We start from the raw sequence: 18868 nt of genomic DNA, 5'->3' as shown, positions 1-18868 counted from the left end.
ACGATCGCCATGGACATCGAGTCCGCGGGAACCGCGACCACGGAGCTCCCGGCGGGTGCGCGCCCATGAGCCGCCTCTTAAAGGGCAACGTACAGGTACGTTAATCTGCCTGTACGTGCCCTTCTGCCGCAGTATATCTGCGTGAGGCGGTCGGGAAGCGGTTAAAGTGTTACTAAACCCAGGACCCTACTTTCACTATATCTGGTTTCCCACAGTACACAGAACATGGAAATGCAATTATTTTAGTAAATATAAACTGCTAAATACATTTTCTTATCAGCAGTATATAGCAGTCTTATAACGTCTATCAGCTATAAGCTTGTAGGAGGAGTTTTCATTCTCTTATGATTGTCCTATGAGACTGCAGGACCCCTGACCCTCTGTCTAGACAGTGCTGATTGGCCCTGTGCTGATCACATGCACCCTCCCAAAAAAAACAACTCTCTAGCAATACACACCAAACTGAGCATGTGCAGAGTGCCCCCAAGGCTCTGTGCTATCAGCAAATGGATTGTGAACTGTGGAAGAAGGGGAGCATCAGAGAAGACAGGATTAAACAGCCTTTTTACACTATGTGGAGGATTAACCCCTTAGGTTCCACAGTGTGTATAACCAACATGCTTTACTGCATATACAGACTGATTTTACTGTTGTGGGTTTAGTAACACTTTAAAGCAAATATTAACTTTTGTTTTTATATATGGTAAATGCAGTAATAGCATGGCTTGAGTAAACTAATAGTATGCACAGTGGTACTATTTGATGCTTGTCAGCTCAAATTAGGACATGTCCCAAAAGTAACTGCACAGTATCTTAAACATGAATGATTGGAGCAGACAGCCTTGGGATGTTTGTACTTGTAATTCTTTGAGAATGGAAACATGTCAGGAGAGAAATGCTGTATCCGCCAAGTTTTGGCTTGAGTTCTGCTTCAGGTTTTGAGTGTATTAAAGTGGTAGTAAACCGCATCCAAAAAAAAAAAAAAAAAATTGGTTCCCCCCCGATCAGTTAAAGTCATAATATGTTAGTGTGCACATTATGACAGACTTATCTGAATATGAAGCCCTTCAGCGGTGCGTTGTCAGCGGTAAAGGCGCTACCATCTTCACCCGGTTTTCTTTCGGGGTTCGTGGGCTTCAGTTTGTGGGCAGCACAGTGGTGTAGTGGGTAGCACTCTTGCCTAGCAGTAAAAAGGGTCGCTGGTTTGAATCCCAACCACAACACTACCTGGAGTTTGCATGTTCTCCCTGTGCCTGCGTGGGTTTCCTCTGGGTACTCCGGTTTCCTCCCACACTCCAAAGACATGCTGGTAGGTTAATTGGCTTCTGTCCAAAATTGGCCCTAGTATATGAATGTGAGTTGGGGACCTTGGATTGTGGGCTCCTTGAGGGTAGGGACCGATGTGAGTGTGAGATGTATGTGTGGAGCGCTGCATAAAATTGACGACGCTATATGGGTACCTTAACCACTTGCTTACTGGGCACTTAAACCCCCCTCCTATCCAGATCAATTTTCAGCTTTCAGCGCTGTCGCACTTTGAATGACAATTGCGCGGTCATACAACACTGTACCCAAATTACATTTTTATTATTTTTTCCCCGCAAATAGAGCTTTCTTTTGGGGGTATTTGATCACCTCTGCGGTTTTTATTTTTTGTTAAAAAAATGTAAAAAGACTTAATTTAAAAAAAAAATAAAATATTTTTTATATTTTGTTATAAAAAAATTAAAACAGGTAATTTTTCTCCTTCATTGATGTATGCTGATGAGGTGTCAGTGATGGGCACTGATAGGCGTCAGTGATGGGCACTGATGGGTGGCAGTGATGGGCACTGATGGATGGCAATAATGGGCACTGATCTGTTACACTGATAGGCAGCACTGCTAGGTGGCACTGATTGGCACTACTGGTGGGCATTGATAGCTGGCACTTGTGGGCACTGTTCGGTGGCATTTGTGGGCACTGTTAGGTGGCACTTTGGGCACTATTAGGTGGCACTGTGGGCACTGTTAGGTGGCACTGTGGGCACTGTTAGGTGGCACTGTTAACTGGCAAAGATGAGGCAGATGTGCCTCTTCCACTTCGGGACCTTTGTCCCTCTCATCTGAGCCAGTGATCGGCTCTTTTTTCTACTCATGCTATCAGCGTGAGTAGAAAAAAAAAACGATTACCGATCTTTTGTTTACATCATGTGATCAGCTGTCATTGGCTGACAGCTGATCACATGGTAAGGGGCCGGGACCGGCCCCTTACTCGGATCGGTGATCAGCCGAGTCTCAGTGACTCAGTGATCACAGTGCGCATGGCGCGCGCCCTGCAGGGCGCGCGCAGAGCGCATGCACAGGGGAGGCCGTCATATGACGGCCTCCCGGGAATTCAGGTCCGCGCTGTGGCCGTCATTTGGCCATAGCGCGGATGGCAGGTGGTTAAATAAAATAATGATATAATAGATGAGCATCTTATTGAGACACAATGTACAGGGATAGGGACAATTGTAGACACTCACTCTGGTTGCTCACTCTGGTTGGACTGGTGTCTTTATTCAACCTTACGAACTATGTAACTATGTTATCTGATTGGCTGAGTCAGTAATGACATCACTCGCGCACATGAGTGGGGGAGACGCTGTTTAAGGCACAGCTCTGAAGGAACGGCACGGGTATGCTGTTCCTTCAGAGTGCATACATCGGTGACGTTACCGGCTGCATCTAAAGTGAATATCTCCTAAACGGTGCAGTACTTATAGTTAATCCTTATTATAGGCTTACTTATAGGTAAAAATCATACATGGGAATTTACTCCCACTTTAATACATTTGACAAGTAGACGAAAGTTATTCACTGTACTGACTCACAGGATATATAGGCAAGGGTTAATATGTATGAGTCTTACAACTCAAAAGGGTTGTAAAGTCAGAAGTTTTTTTTATCTTAATGCATTCTATTCTATGACAATTTTTCTAAGTATACTACACACTACTGGATGGTGATATTTTCAGCCAGCACCCCAGCGGGAACATATACGTTCTCCTTCGTTGCTTAGAGCGGCAGTTCAAGCATTTGCAGGTCACATATTCAAAATGGTGGCACAGTTTTCTGATGACAAGTTCACTTAAACCTCCACATCTTACAGAAAAATATGTTTTATTGTATTTCTTTTTTAATGTAAGGAAACATGTTTTAATTCCTTTGCTCTGTATGTGTGAAGGTTGCACTCTGATGTTCTATGAGACGTATGAAGGGAACTCTATGGAGCAGAATACATCTCCCAGATATGCCCTGTTTGCAGAAGACAGCATAGTACAATCGGTTCCGGAGCATCCAAAAAAGGAGAACGTTTTTTGTCTCAGCAACTCTTTTGGAGATGTGTATCTCTTTCAGGTCAGTCAAGCAATATTTTTTTATTAACATTCATTTTCTATTACCTGATACCTTGTAAATTGTAGACAGGATCACCAAAGAAGGTGCCAGTATTTCCCTCTGGAATCACTCCCGCTGTAGCCAAGTGCAGTGAGATGATACTGTATTGTTGGTCCAGACTCTGCTGAACCTCAAACGCTAGTGACGGGAGTGACTTCTCATTGCCTTAGCTACAGAGGGAAGGATTCCATAGGAACAAAAAAAGGCAGCTGCTGGTGATTTCGAAAAATTGCCATTGGCAGGATCACTAGCGGCTGTCTGACATCAGCCTATCACAGAAATGTCTTGTGTAAGGCCCCTTTCACACGATTGGCTCTGCTCGGTGTCCGCCTGTCCGTTTTTCAGGCGGATCCGAGCAAGCCACCCGTTGACTTCTATGGGCAGGTGAATGTCTGCTGACACCCGCCTGCCAACCGATCCGACAAGATCAAAACAGACGGATGGCGATACGTTCGCCATCTGTCCAGAAGATCGGATGGAATCGGTTGAAAATGGACAGGCTGTCTGTTTTCATCCGATCTCCCCATAGAGGACAGCGAGCCTCTGACAGGTCCACCCCTGCACAGTGAACAGAGACAGACCTGTCATCCGCCTGCTTATCAGGGATCAATGGAGCCATCCTCCGCTGAGCTGGTGGAGTCCGTCCAGCGTATCTGCCCGTGTGAAAGGGGCCTAATACATTGCACCGCATTCATCCTGCCAGGTTAACCATTCTTACTTTACACTGAATTTTTGTGACAGTTGTCATAGGGTATGAATAATTAACCTGGAAGGATTAGATAGTACTTTATGGGTCTAATTGATGAAAGTGTGCTATAGGATACAATGCTTGTAGCATCCAATCATCTTTTAATCTCCTAGGTTTGAGATGAAACCAGGATTGGAGGGGCAACAACACATTTTTTTCTTTTAGCACACTCTTCATACATCAGCCCCATTGCTACTTGAAGTTTATTTCCATTTTTGTCACATATTTGGGATAACACCTATTTTATATTTGTTACAAGTTCTCATTCACATAGAATAAAAAAATGCTGCTTATATTTTACTTGAAAACCAAACCTTTCCTCTGCTATGCAGATGGCACTGGGGTGCTAATGTTTACCATAATTAACCCTGTTTGTACTGTGCCAGCAGAGCTCATTATTACTAGGTTTATTGCATCTAGATCCTTAACCATTTGACCTCCGGAAGATTTACCCCCTTCGTGACCAGGCCATTTTTTGCGATACGGCCCTGCGTTATTTTAACTGACAATTGCGTGGTTATGCAACACTGTACCCAAATAAAATTGATGTCCTTTTATCACACAAATAAAGCTTTCTTTTGGTGGTATTTTTATTTTTTGTGCTATAAACAAAAAAAATATATATTTTTTACTTTCTGCTATAAAATATATCCAATAAAAAAATAGAAAAAAAAAAAGAAATGTCTTCATTAATTTAGGTCAGTATTTATTATGCAACACATTTTTGTTAAAAATAATCTCAATAAGTGTATATTGATTGGTTTGCTCAAAAGTTATAGCGTCTACGAAACTATAGGATCATTTTTTACATTTTTATTTATTTTTTTATTTTTACTAGTAATGGCGGCGATCATCGACTTATAGCGGGACTGTGATATTGCGGCGGACATTCTGACACTTTTTGGTGACCAGTGACACTAATACAGTGATCAGTGCTAAAATATATGCACTGTCACTGTACTAATGACACTGTCTGGGAAGGGGTTAACAATGGGGGCGGTCAAAGGGTTAACTGTGTTTTACAACACTGTGTGAGGTGATTTTGCTAGGGTAGTAGATGGAATTTATTCCCTGCTTTGCAGGGACACAAATTCCATCCCTTTCCTCCTGTCAGAACAGTGATCTGCCTTGTTTACATAGGGAGATCGACGTTCTGCCTAATGATCGGTGGGTACCGGAGGACATCAGGAACTGTGCAACCACCAATTGGCTTCCGCTGTGTGTAATACGTGCCCCCTACCCAGAAATGTCAGATCACTTATATATATATATACGTGATCTGGAGCACAGGTGCCACCCTGTAGCAGTAAAACTGCTATAGGGCAGACCTGAAGTGGTTAAAGTGGTTGTAAACCCTCTCATATACACATTGAAGTGAATAGCTTCAGATGGTACACATAGGTGAAACCAATCCTCCTACATTCTGTAAGTTGTACTTGTTTATCTGTATTCTCTTCCCTATATCCATTCAAAAGTGCTGATTTGTGATAAAATCCTTCTGCATCTGTAAGGAGCAGAGAGGAGGGGGTGGAGAGCTGCAGTTATAGTGTGAGAGCTGATTGGAGGAAAGAGACACACACCCCTCCACCCACTGCACAGGAATGAAGGAAGGATACAGAGTTCTGAATAAACAAGATGTGTGCTGAGCTCTCCTCCCCCATCACAAATTTATGTCACGTGTCAGGAAATCTTCTCAGAAGTGACACATGCTGACAAGAGAGGAAGGAAGCACCAAAGAGAAACACACTTAGAGCTTTGGAGATGGACAAGTAAACACTACAGCTATATGTGCTTTGCTCAGATTTCATGACTGAGGTTTACAACCACTTTAACCTAACAGAGTGTAAAGCCGGCCACACACGATTAATTCTTTTTTTGGGTTCCAGTGGTTTGAACGAAAAAAAAATGAGCCAATTCCCCTATGCACACATCCCAGGTGGAGGGGGAATCATTCCTGTTGAGCTCTTGTAAGTTGATCAGTGTTGCAAGCTATAGCCAGCAGCACTGATTATTTGGCGAAAACCCGACAAGCTGGTTGTACACAAGTCCACATATAGATCGACTTGTGTACAACCAGCCTGCCCATACATAAATCAAAATTCAGCTGAGCTGGTCCCTGCTGGACCGGCCAAATGTCGATCCATCTATAGCCTTCAGTTTGTCCCTCTTTGTCATTGGGGACAGATTGAGTTTCCTCTCATTTTAAATTGCTTAGAGTAGCTTGCAGTCTGTCTGTGGCCCGCTCCAAACAAACCCACAGAAACATAGGTAATACTTGTTTATTTTTTTAAATTATTTTTAGTTATGCTTTGTGAATGAGAACATATAAACATTTAACTGCAAAACTGGAAATACCATTTAAATGTAGGAAATGTATAATTCTTTTGTTTTGCAGGCTACTAGCCAAACTGATTTAGAGAACTGGGTTACTGCAATTCACTCAGCCTGTGCATCACTCTTTGCCAAGAAGCATGGGAAAGAAGATACTGTCCGACTTCTTAAAAGTCAGACCAAAAGTCTTATGCAGAAGGTTGATATGGACAGCAAAATGAAGAAGATGGCAGAGCTGCAGCTCTCTATTGTGAGTGACCCAAAAAACAGAAAAGCCATAGAAAACCAGGTATGGATTTTTCATGTCTTTTATTTTATTTTCTTTGCAGACAACAGTTGTTAGGTTAATCATTATTTTTAGATGGATTAGTCAGTCTGACCAACACTAACATACTCATAATTGCTAAATAAATTGTTGTTTGCGATCGTGGACTGATGACACGACCTTTTATACAGTGTTGTGCCATTTGCCGCAATCTATTTTTGGTGTCTCATATAAACAGCATGTTGAACTGTAGGTTTTATGCATTTCACGTGTTGGTTGATTTTCAAAGTTTTGTAGGATCATCTGAAAATTTCATTCACTTTACAATGGTTTTGTAGAGAAACACGTTCATATATTTGCCTAATGGTAAAAGGTTGTAACTAGAAATAGTCTTCTGTTAGTCCAGCTTTTGCAGATTTGTAGAAGACTGAAGATGCATCTTGTTTGCATTGTGACCTTTTCGCTTATGGCTGATCCGCAAGTATTGAAATAACAACATAGATTGCATTTTTTGGAAGGATTTAATATTTTTTCTATCAAATAAGTGGTGAGATTTAGTAATCTCTGTACTGACCCTGTCAGGCTTGTGTCTCCTACCTTTCCTCCCCTACTTCAGCATGTTTGTGTGTATATATATATATATATATATATATATATATATATATATATATATATATTATATAGTATCTAACAAAATAGACATTTTTGTAAATATTTTATTATATCTTTTCATGTGACAATGCTGAGGAAATGACACTTTGCTACAATGTAAAGTAGTGAGTGTACAGCTTGTATAACAGTGTAAATTTGCTGTCCCTCAAAATAACTCAACACACGGCCATTATTGTTTCAACCGCTGGCAACAAAAGTGGGTATACCCCTAAGTGAAAATGTCCAAATTGGGCCCATTAGCCATTTTCTCTCCCCGGTGTCATGTGACTCGTTAGTGTTACAAGGTCTCAGGTGTAAATGGGGAGCAGGTGCGTTAAATTTGGTGTTATCGCTCTCACTCTCTCATACTGGTCACTGAAAGTTCAACATGGCACCTCATGGCAAAGTGCTCTCTGAGGATCTGAAAAAAAGAATTGTTGCTCTACATAAAGATGGCCTAGGCTAAAAGAAGGCCCTGAAACTGAGCTGCAGCATGGAGGCCAAGACCATACAGCGGTTTAACAGGACAGGTTCCACTCAGAGCAGGCCTCGCCATGGTTGACTAAAGACGTTGAGTGCACGGGCTCGGAGTCATATCCAGAGGTTGTCTTTGGGAAATAGACGTATGACTGCTGCCAGCATTGCTACAGGAAGGGGTGGGGGGTCAGCCTGTCAGTGCTCAGACCATACGCTGCACGCTGCATAAAATTGGTCTGCATGGCTGTCATCACAGAAGAAAGCCTCTTCTAAAGATGATGCACAAGAAAGCTCACAAACAGTTTACTGAAGACAAGCAGACTAAGGACATGGATTACTGGAACCCCATGTCCTGTGGTCTGATGAGACCAATATAAACTTATTCGGTACAGATGGTGTCAAGTGTGTGTGGCGGCAACCAGGTGAGGAGTACAAAGACAAGTGTGTCTTGCCTACAGTCAAGCATGGTGGTGGGAGTGTCATGGTCTTGGGCTGCATGAGTGCTGCCAGCACTGGGGAGCTAACGTTCATTAAGGGAACCATGAATTCTAACATGTACTGTGATATACTGTGACATACAAGCAGAGCATGATCCCCTCCCCCCCTTGTTCGGAGACTGGGCAGAGGGCAGTATTCCAACATAATAACGACTCCAAACACACCTCCAAGACGACCACTGCCTTTCTAAAGAAGCTGAGGGTAAAGGTGATGGACTGGCCAAGTATGTCTCCAGACCTAAACCCTACTGAGCATCTGTGGGGCATCCACAAACTCTGTAGCTGCTGACTTTTAATAAAGACACTTACCTGTCCAGTGAGCCTGCGATGTCGCCCCCCCCCCCCCTGCTGGTGCTGCCGGTGCCGCCATCCTAACTAAGAGAAACAGGCAGTGAAGCTTTGCGGGCCTTGTTGGCCCTGCTGCCTTGTTGGCCCTGCTGCATTTTTTGCAGTGTATTGCAATGCACACTGGAGTAGTTGGAGTACAGTAACCCCCAGCATTTGAGTCAGTGGCCTCAGTTATAACCCCCAACATTGGTGTCAGTACTATTAACATTAACAAGGTCCGTAGCAATGAAAGTTAACCCCCCCCCATTCCCCCCTGCATTTGTGGTCAGTGATAGTGAAATCTAACCCCACTCCACCCTGCATTGGTGGTCAGTTATCCTCCTGCCCCCCATCACATTGTTTTCATGGCAGTGAAAGTTAAATTCTACCCCCCCCCCCCCCCCCCCACACACACAGTTAATCCCCTTTCCCTCTGCATTGGTGGTCATAACAGTGAAAAATATAAGCCCCCTGTATTGATGGTCATGTCAGTAATAGATACCCTCTCTGCACTGGTGATCGTGGCAGTAAAAGCTCCCATATTGGTGGTCATGTCTGTGAAAGTGTTAGCCCTTGCCCCACCGTTGATCACTTACCCTTCACACGCTCCCGCTCTCTCTTTCCCCAGGCAAGGACTTTACTTGTACTGTGGGCGGAAATAGCTTTACCCACAATACATTCTCTCTTTCAGTGCTGGGTGCTGAAACACAGTGTTCCAGTGCCCAGCACCCCACTCCCACTCTGCAGTCTGGTGCCCATTATCCCCCGGGTTGCACTGGGACATTACCCTATCCAACACTCTACTCTACTTTAACCCTGTTTTTCCATAGCATACTGCCAATGGCGGTGTGTCCATAAGGTACAGGCGCCGCCTCCTCTCTCCTGCCACCCCCTCTAGCACCAATAGATAGATTCATGCATTGCATTCTATGGCCGCTGCTGCCACCCCCTATTCAGGCGCCAGGCCCCTGAATTACAGCGGTGGGGGGGTGTTTTTGAAGCACCTGATTAGAGCCATAGGCTCTAATAGGCGTAAAAAAGCTCGCAGGTCACTCAGCTGTGTTAGAAAAGCGAATGAATATTTGCTTTCCTAACATTAAACCGCCTCCCCACCAATCAGGTGCTCGGATCTGTTACCCGTCACCTGATTGGCTGAAACGACAGGCGCTGTGATTGGACGCCTATCATCCAATCATAGCAGAGGATGGGAGAAGACATCGAGGAGCATCGAGGAGCTGTCCCACCGAGACAGGGTAAGTGCAGACGGCGGATGGGGGGGCACACTGGCAGCATTTGATATTGCATCATTGGGAGCATTTTTTTTTTTGGATAATCTTTATTTTCTATTTTCAAAATAACATACATTGAGAAAAGCAAAATACAACAAAACAGAAAGAGAACAAAAACAGTAAGTGCCCAGGGGGCACATAGGGGGACAAAGGAGTGGGAGCATTTGATGGGGCACAGTGGGAGCATTTGATGGGCACAGTGGCTGCGTTACATGGGCACAGTGGTGGCAATTGATGGGCACAGTGGCTGTGTTTAATGGTACAGTGGCGGCAATTGATGGGCACAGTGGCTGCGTTTGATGGTACAGTGGCTGCGTTTGATGGTACAGTGGCTGCAATTAATGGGCACAGTGGCCCCCCCCCCCCAAAAAAAAAAAAAATTTTGAACACCAGCCGCCACTGCATGCTGCCCTCTACTGTGAATTATTGCAATCAACAGGACGAGAGAAAGCACTATGTCTGACAATATATTTGTAAAAAACAAGAAGAACAAACAAACAAAAAAAAATACATTTAAAAAAAATGATTTAAGTTAACACCCTCCATGAAGGCCTAAGGAACCCCTAGTATTGACAATGACACAAATCTGCGTTACGCTGCAGTAATAATGTTTTATATTGATTTCCAGTTAGCAGTTTCCAGTAGCATTCCATTTATGTGTAATGTTCATACTGAGAGCAGAGGAGGAGGCTGCTGGCAGGGCTGCCAGGGTAGTGTTATTCCTTTTAATTAAATGATTAGATGTCCAATGTCTTTGTAACAAAGCGAATTGGCTGCAGCAGCAGAAAGATTTGGCTGAATTATGGTGAAAAGCTGTAAGATTTAAGTACATAATAAATTAATAAACTAATTATTTTTTTATTGGTCATGCTAAGCTATGCTCATTTGGAATGTGTTCCGCTTGTCAAACAACGGCTTCAGTGTTTATTGGCAGCTGCTTATGTTCATATGTGAAACAAATCTGATTTGTGAAGAATGGGAATAAGTGATATCATAAGATGGCCAATTGTTAGTGAGAGTGGATTTTCATAAACTTGCGTTTATTTTTCAACACCCAATCTATCACATAGATAATAGGTAGGGCTCACTTTTTGGAACATGAAAATGAGTTCACAATTTTACATGACCTGCAATCTGATTTTTATTGTATGACATCATATTTGGCTATAGTCAAACTCCTGTTCATTTATATATAGTAGTGGAAATTTTAAAGCGCTTAAGAAGTAGGAGCTTGAGGGAGAACAGGTTTTTAAATTTCAAACTCTATGAAATTTTAATGCACAAACAAAGCATGGACACATGTAAAACTGTGACACATTTCTGCAGGTGTGTATGTAGTCAGCAGTCTTCCACCAGAATTATGAAAACGCTGCAACATTTTCATTGTAAATTCCGATGTGTGCGGAAAATTTAAGTACTTCTTATTTGTGACACAGTTATGCCGCGTACACACGATCGGAATCTCGGCCCGCAAAAGACTGATGAGTATTATTCATCGGAAAATGCAACCGTGTGTATGCTCCATTCGTTTTTTGCCGGCCGAATTCCAGCCAGCAAAAGATTGAGAGCATGCTCTCAATTTTTCGGTCGGGAAAAGTTCCTATCCGAAAATACGATCGTCTGTGGCAATTTCCGATGCGCAAAATTCCTACGCATGCTTGGAAACAATTCGACGCATGCTCGGAAGCATTGAACTTAATTTTCTCGGCTTGTCGTAGTGTTGTACGTCACCGCATTCTTGACGGTCGTAATTTTAGCAAACTTTTGCGTGACTGTGTGTATGCAAGGCAAACTTGAGCGTAATCCCGTCGGAAAAGCCGTCATATCTTTTTCCGACGAGAATTCCGATCGCGTGTACGCAGCATTACTGTATTTTACTATTGTTGCAACTAATTTGTAAAGAAATACTGCCATATCGATGATAAGGAAAGTGGAGGTAAAGGAGACCTCCGCCATGTTTCAGTAAATTGTTGATTGTGTCCCATGTGTAACTATTGTGTAGCATCTCTGAGACAATTCTGTGAAAACATTTATCTTTTAACTTCTTCCTAACTGTTATTCGATACATTTCCATTACTCTTCCAGCTTTTCCAAATAGCTTCCTTGCCTGAAAAACCTTGCCACTTTGCAGGGGAGACGCTTAGAACGGTTTTATTAGAGTTGTGACAAATTAATATACGCCTAATCTGTTGCAGGTTCCGCCATTTGTGTCACTACTGTGAGTCAGGTTTCTAAAGAATATCTATGACAATCCTTGTAAATTCCAGGGTATATTTCTTAGTTTTTTTTTTTTTCAGAAGGTCTCAAGGCTACTGTGCAGGAGCCAGGATGCTCTTTGTAGTCTTGGTTTCAGCTCCGCTGGCTGAACAGCCCCAAGGTTATAGATTGTCCACACAACCCTGTTAAGCCTCATACACACACTACTTTTTTTTTTTTCAACGCAGCAAGTTGAACGAAAAAAAAAAAACCTGACAGCTCAAGCCGGAGCCGCTGTACTAACAATCCGATGTTAGTACAGTAATATCCCCTGCTGAGCTTTTGTATTCTGACAGGGGGACGGCCCCCCACTGCTAGAACACTCTGATCAGCGCTCTCAGCCATTGGCAGAGAGCACTGACCGGGAGTCGGTCAGCAGACCTTTTTCGTTCATGAGTCTTTGGGCCAGTTTTTGAAGGACCCGCTGCCGTACACATGGGCCAAATGTCGGCCAGACTTCAGCCCATGTGTACTAGGCTTTAGTATGTCATTACACTTCTATATTTGCATAACAAATGAGCACATCACTGCACAAAACAATGTGGCTTCTCCAAGTCATGCTCTGTGTTCCCCCTTCTCAATTGCAGATAGCTGGGTTCTTTAAAATAAGCAACATGTCTGATTCCTGGCAAAGAAAAAAAATTAATTCCTACAGAGAACATCCTGCGAGGGAATGATGACATCACTTCCCTCAGATGGTATCAGCTCCTTCATTATCCCCCTCTAATGTTAATGAACACTCTGCAAGATGGCATATGGATAATAAAAAATATGCATTATGCAAAAGGTTACACACATTTTCAAATATTTAAACAGTATGCATGCACAATTTTTAACATGTAGTTTCAGGGTTTTGCAATAAAGAAAAAACGGTTCTGATTTTGGCTTCTGAGCTGCAAAAATCTTGGATGTTTTTATAAAGCCTAATGGCGGCCGTGGTTTTGGTTCGGTTTCGGAAAGCGCATCAAAGATGCAGCATGCAGGAGTTTTGGTACGCTTAATGAAACTGCACCAGAACCGCAGCACCGCATAGAAGTCTATAGGAAAGCGCAGCTAACCCTCATTCAAAACGCCGATTAGCTGCGCTGCAGCAAAAGCACAGCGGAGCAGTGTGAAGTCAACCTAAAGGCACATGATCAGAAAATCATACGGAAAATACCGCTTTCATAGCAATCATTAGTACACAGCTCTTAAGATCCTATCATGACAGTTCATTCGATATTATCCGATGGGACAAGCATGAACATTTTTCTCGCACAATACCAGATCGTATGATTTTCGTTTAATCAGTACAGCTATCCTTAGAAAATACAAAACAAATACACTACAACATATGACATCACTTCCAAATTTTTATTCTATTGTACGAGAATTTTCGTAACTTTAGTAAACTGTTAATTTTTGATATGAAACTAGCATCCAAAAAAAAAAATAATCTCATTGTGTGTACCAGGCATAGGTCTCCAGGATCCACTGATACTTACTTCAGGCCCGTAATGGTAGGTTTGTATCTCAGTACAGACCTGAGGCTGGGATACAGGTGCCTATGCATAGCACTTGTGTTGCTCGGATTGCGGTTGCACTGCTGTACAAACTGCAATGTAAAAATATGATAAATGCACACTTTTTATCTTTTTAATATGGGTGCATTTATTACATTTTTGCAAAAGGTGGACTATGCTTTTAAGGAATTCTTATTCTTGAACACTATTTTTCTTGTGGAGTAATCCATAGCAAGTAAAAAGAGTTCAGTACTGTAGTCAGAGCAGTACAAGATGGTTTCTATTTGCTGTTAAAGGTTTCAAATTGCTCTACTGAAAATGGCAGATAGCTAGCATTGAAAAGAGTTAGGCTTCATGTACACTGCTGCTGGTAAACAGACATTTAGGAGCAGTTGGGCATTTTTTCAGCTGCCCCTGAACTCCTCTCTGTTATCTTATCAGTACATGTACACAGGGTCGTTTACAGTCATTTCTGGGCAGTTGAATTGAGCTTCTAAACGCAAACCTGGCATGTAAACTTGGCAAAATGAACGTTTTTAAATGTCGGTTACTATCTGTTAAGTTAAATCGCTCAGGAGAGATTGTAAAACGTCCCGTGTACACTGCTGCTTGTAAACGGACATTTAGGCTTAATGTACACGGGACGTTTTACAACCTCCCCTGAATGATTTAAAGGATAGTAACCGCCGTTTAAAACGTTCGTTTTGCTGCGTTTACATGCCGCGTTTGCGCCTAGAAGCATTTATTTTTTTTCTTCAAATAGTCAAAAACTAAAAACGACTGTAAATGAAATGTGGCTAAAAGTGAGTTACCGCATTTACACGCATTTACAAGCTGTTACAGGCGTTTGGTGTTTCAAATAGTCTGAACATCCGTTCTGAACGCATTTTTTTGCTTTCCAAAAAATTGCTTCTAAATTTAACTGCCTAGAAACGACTATAAACGACCCTGTGTACGTGTACTGATAAGATAACATAGAGGAGAGTTCAGGGGCAGCTGAAAAAAACGCTCAACTGCTCGTAAACGTCCGTTTACCAGTAGCAGTGTACATGAGGCCTTAGTAGCAGTTGGGCATTTTATTCGGCTGCCCCTGAACTCTTCTCTATTTTATCTTATCAGTACATGTATACAGGGTCGTTCATAGTCTTTTCTAGACAATTGAGTTTAGAAGCATTTTTTGGAAAGCAAAAAATGCGTTCAGGACGGATGTTCAGAGGCATTTGAAACGCCAAATACATGTAACTCGCATTTAGCCGTGTTTCGTTTACAGGCGTTTTTAATGGAGATACATTTTTGACAATTAAAAAAAAAAAAAAAACGCTTCTAAACGCAAACGCGGCATGTAAACGTGGCAAAACGGATGTTTTTATTCGTTGTTTACTATCTGCCAAGTTAAATCGTTCAGGAGAGGTTTTTAAAACATCCTGTGTACATTAAGCCTTAATTTTTAGAATGCCAGTAAGGTTTGAACACTTTCTGTGTGATATATCAGTTTTTCACTTCTTCGATAAAATTAGAAATTAAAGTAAGCAACTTCAGAAATATAGTAACAGCATACATAGTAATGTGCTTGTCAAAAATATCAGCTTGGAAATAACAGCTATGCAAATGTAGATGGGATTTAACATGTAAACAATGCAAACAGGTCTCTTTTAAGGATAATCTTCATCTGAAAGAATTGCCTTTTAAAAACCTTGAAAATTTTCAGTCTCATAGGAAAAATAGTATTGCAGTTCTAATGCATTAATAATATACAGTATCTTTGTTTACCAATCAAAAACACTCCGTGTGCGCACAGGAGAATACCGACATTGTATGTTTTCTATTAGTCTGATAAAGTAATCCTTAAATAGAAATATGTATAGGATACAGCTGGTATTTTGCAGAACTCCATTTATTTGTCTTACTTGACACAGAGTGAAATAATTATAATTATAATAATAATGTAGTACATTTTCCCAGGAAGACTACAAAAGGACCAAAATATTCATTCCCCAACACACCCTGCACAATAGACACTGTTGGCCCACTCCTTTTATGATCTGCCGCTTTTGAAGTCAAAATACTAAACATGTTCTCAGCAGCTATTTATCCAAGATAATCTGCTGCGTTAGACGTTTCTATGCTTGGTCATGAGACCAGGCGTCACATTTTAGTGTTTTAAAGGAACAACAGCTCAGTGTTTCATTACAATTACCGTATTATCAGCCTAATACGTTTTCCTTACTCCCTTGATCTGTACATGGGTTTTCATCTTGAACTTCGAGGTCTGGTAGAGATAATTTGGACCGAAAAAAAAGTCATTCTACTTTGTTACTTTAAATAGTATTAAAGGCATACTGCTGTTGAAATGAAAGTGTATTGCCAAAGCCCCTGTATTTTTACTTTGTTGCTGTCTGTGTCGCATTGGGTAGACTTTTCTTAATTTCCTATCTCAGAGGTGTAAAGCCTCGTACACACGATCGGATTGTTGGCCAACAAAACCGTGGACTTTTGTCCGAAAGGGCGTTGGCCCAAACTTATCTTGTATACACACGGCCACACAATTGTTGGCCAACAATTACGAACGTAGTGACATACTACGTGGTTTTTCAGCTCTTTAGCGACACCCTTTGGGCTCCTTCTGCTAATTTCGTGTTAGTAGAAGTTTGGTGAGTGTTGATTCGCGCTTTTCTTTTCGTGGGTTTTTCAGTTTGCGCTTTTTCATTTCATGCTTTTCAGTTCACGCTTTTCATTTCATGCTTTTCAGTTGGTTTCTGACTGGCCGTTCGTCAACCAGATATGTTGCGGAATCGGAGGAGATAACGTGTTAGTTATTATTGGCCTTGGAGTTATTGCTTTGACATTATTTTTTGGTTGAATAATGATTTGATTTGGTATATTTTCTATATTTTTGGATGCATAGAATGCACTTTTTGGTTAAGTTCTATTGGCAGATAGCATGTCTAATTGTATTTGTTTTCTTTTTTTTAATGCACAATAGTGCACTTGAAGTGGTTCTAAAGGTTCAAGGTTTTTTTTTTTCACCTTAGCGCATTCCATGCATTAAGGTAAAAAACCTTCTGGGTGCAGCTCCCCCCTCAGCCTCTCCTTATACTTGCCTAAGCCCCATCTCGATCCAGTGTTGTACACAGGAGCAGTGGCTCTCCCGAGTCTCTCTCTTCCTCGGCTCACACAACAGCGGCAACTATAGGCTCCTGCTGCTGCCAATCACAGCCAGGAAGCCAATGAGGAAGAGCAGAGGTGAGGCTGAGCCACACTCCGTGTGTGAATGGACACACAGTGCATGGCTCGAGAGCGAGCCTACTCGAGTGCCCTCAGAGCAAGAGGCTTGCTCCTGGCGCTTGGCATGGGGGAGGAGCCAAAAAGAGAGGATCGGGGCTGTTCTGTGCAAAACCACTGCACAGAGCAGGTAAGTAGAACTGTTTTTTTTTTAAATCTTTTGTTTAAAATCACTTTAATGATTCATTTTATCTGAACTTAAAGGGAAATTTTGGTCAGATTAAATATTTTAGTTAAAAGTTAAATATGTTTTTATTTCCAGATGCTTCCTATTTTTACACCCAAAACATATTTTTAAAAAGAAAATTTGATAGATCTTCATAAGATTTTCGTGGGATACTAAGAAACAAGGATTGTCTTATACATTGTTAAGATGGCCTTTGTAAGAACTGTTAATTGAAACTTAGGGGTGCAGTATAAATTGTGAGTACCTCTAGCAAAAATGCTGGTATGTCGCTATCTGGTGCACACTCCGTGGCTCTTTAACCACTTCAATACCAGGCACTTAGACACCTTCCCGCCCAGGCCAATTTTCAGCTTTCAGCGCTGTCACAATTTGAATGACAATTGCGCGGTCATGCTACACTGTACCAAAACAATTTTTTAATCATTTTGTTCCCACAAATAGAGCATTCTTTTGGTGGTATTTGATCACCTCTGCGGTTTTTATTTTTTGCGCAACAAATAAAAGAAGACCTAAAATTTAAAAAAAAAAAACAAGTTTTTGTTTGTCTCTGTTAACATTTTTTGTAAATAAGTATGTTTTCTTCTTCAATGACGGGCACTGATATGGCGGCACTGATGGGCACCGATGAGGTGGCACTGATGAGGTGGCACTTATGGGCACTGATGATGGGCACTGATAGGCGGCACTGATGGGCACTGATAGGTGACACTGATGGGCACTGATAGGTGGCACTGGTATGCAGCACTGATGGGCACTCATAGGTGGCACCGATGGGCACTCATAGGCGGCATTGAATGGGACTTATGGGTGGCACTGATAGGTGGCACTGATGGGCACTGATAGGTGGGCACTGATGGGCACAGATGGGCACTGACAGGTGGCACCGATGGGCACTGACAGGTGGCACTGGTGACACTGATTGGTGGCACTGAATAAACTGATTGGTGGCATTGCTGGGCATAACTGAAACATAATAGTGCCAATCAGTGCCCATTTGTGGGCACTGATTGGCACAGATTGGGCACATTGGGCACATGTGGATGGCCATGGGGTACATACCTGGCCATCCACATGTTGCCCCTTCCCCGTTGGTCCTAGTGGCGATCCCTGGTGGTCCAGTGTGGTGATCTGAGGGGGGCTGCGCTGATAAACAATCTGCGCAGACCCCCCCTGTCAGGAGAGCCGCCGATTGGCTCTCCTCTACTCGCGTCTGTCAGACGCGAGTGAGGAAAAGCCGAACAATGGCTCTTCCTATTGACATCGTGATCAGCTGTGATTGGACACGGATGATCACGTGGTAAAGAGCCTCCACCGGAGGTGGAGCGGTGTGTCAGGCTATCGCCGCGTCATATGACGCCCAGTCAGGATAACGCAACCACTTCCCGGACATCAATCCGCTATAGGCCGGGCGGGAAGTGGTTAAACACCAAAGGTGACCAGCAGAGTCTACCTCCCCCTCGATCGACACACTTAAAGGGATTGTAAAGTCAGGGTGCTTTTTTTCATTCTAATGCATTAAGATAAAAAGCCTTCTGTGTGCAGCAGACCCCCTCAGCCCCCCCAACACTTACCTGAGGTCCCTCTCTGTCCAGCGATGTCCACGAGTGTCTCAGCCATCCGAAATTCTCCCTCCTGAA

At 42.5% G+C, this 18868-nt stretch overlaps 1 protein-coding gene across 4 annotated transcripts in view; it reads left to right on the top strand.

Annotated features, from left to right (window-relative positions):
* The window catches only part of TIAM2 (TIAM Rac1 associated GEF 2), a 432210-nt gene that overhangs the window by 212418 nt on the left and 200924 nt on the right, over window positions 1-18868 (top strand). For all 4 annotated transcript variants that reach the window (XM_073627924.1, XM_073627922.1, XM_073627925.1 and 1 more), the window contains 2 exons: window positions 3208-3380; window positions 6563-6787. In XM_073627924.1, coding sequence (XP_073484025.1) covers window positions 3208-3380; window positions 6563-6787 — 398 coding nt within the window. The remainder of the gene's footprint in view (window positions 1-3207; window positions 3381-6562; window positions 6788-18868) is intronic.

This window comes from Aquarana catesbeiana, linkage group LG04, assembly GCF_042186555.1.
Source record: "Aquarana catesbeiana isolate 2022-GZ linkage group LG04, ASM4218655v1, whole genome shotgun sequence".
Lineage (NCBI taxonomy): Eukaryota > Metazoa > Chordata > Amphibia > Anura > Ranidae > Aquarana > Aquarana catesbeiana.
The sequence above is the reverse complement of the archived record's forward strand: the minus strand, read 5'-3'. Positions and strand labels throughout refer to the sequence as shown.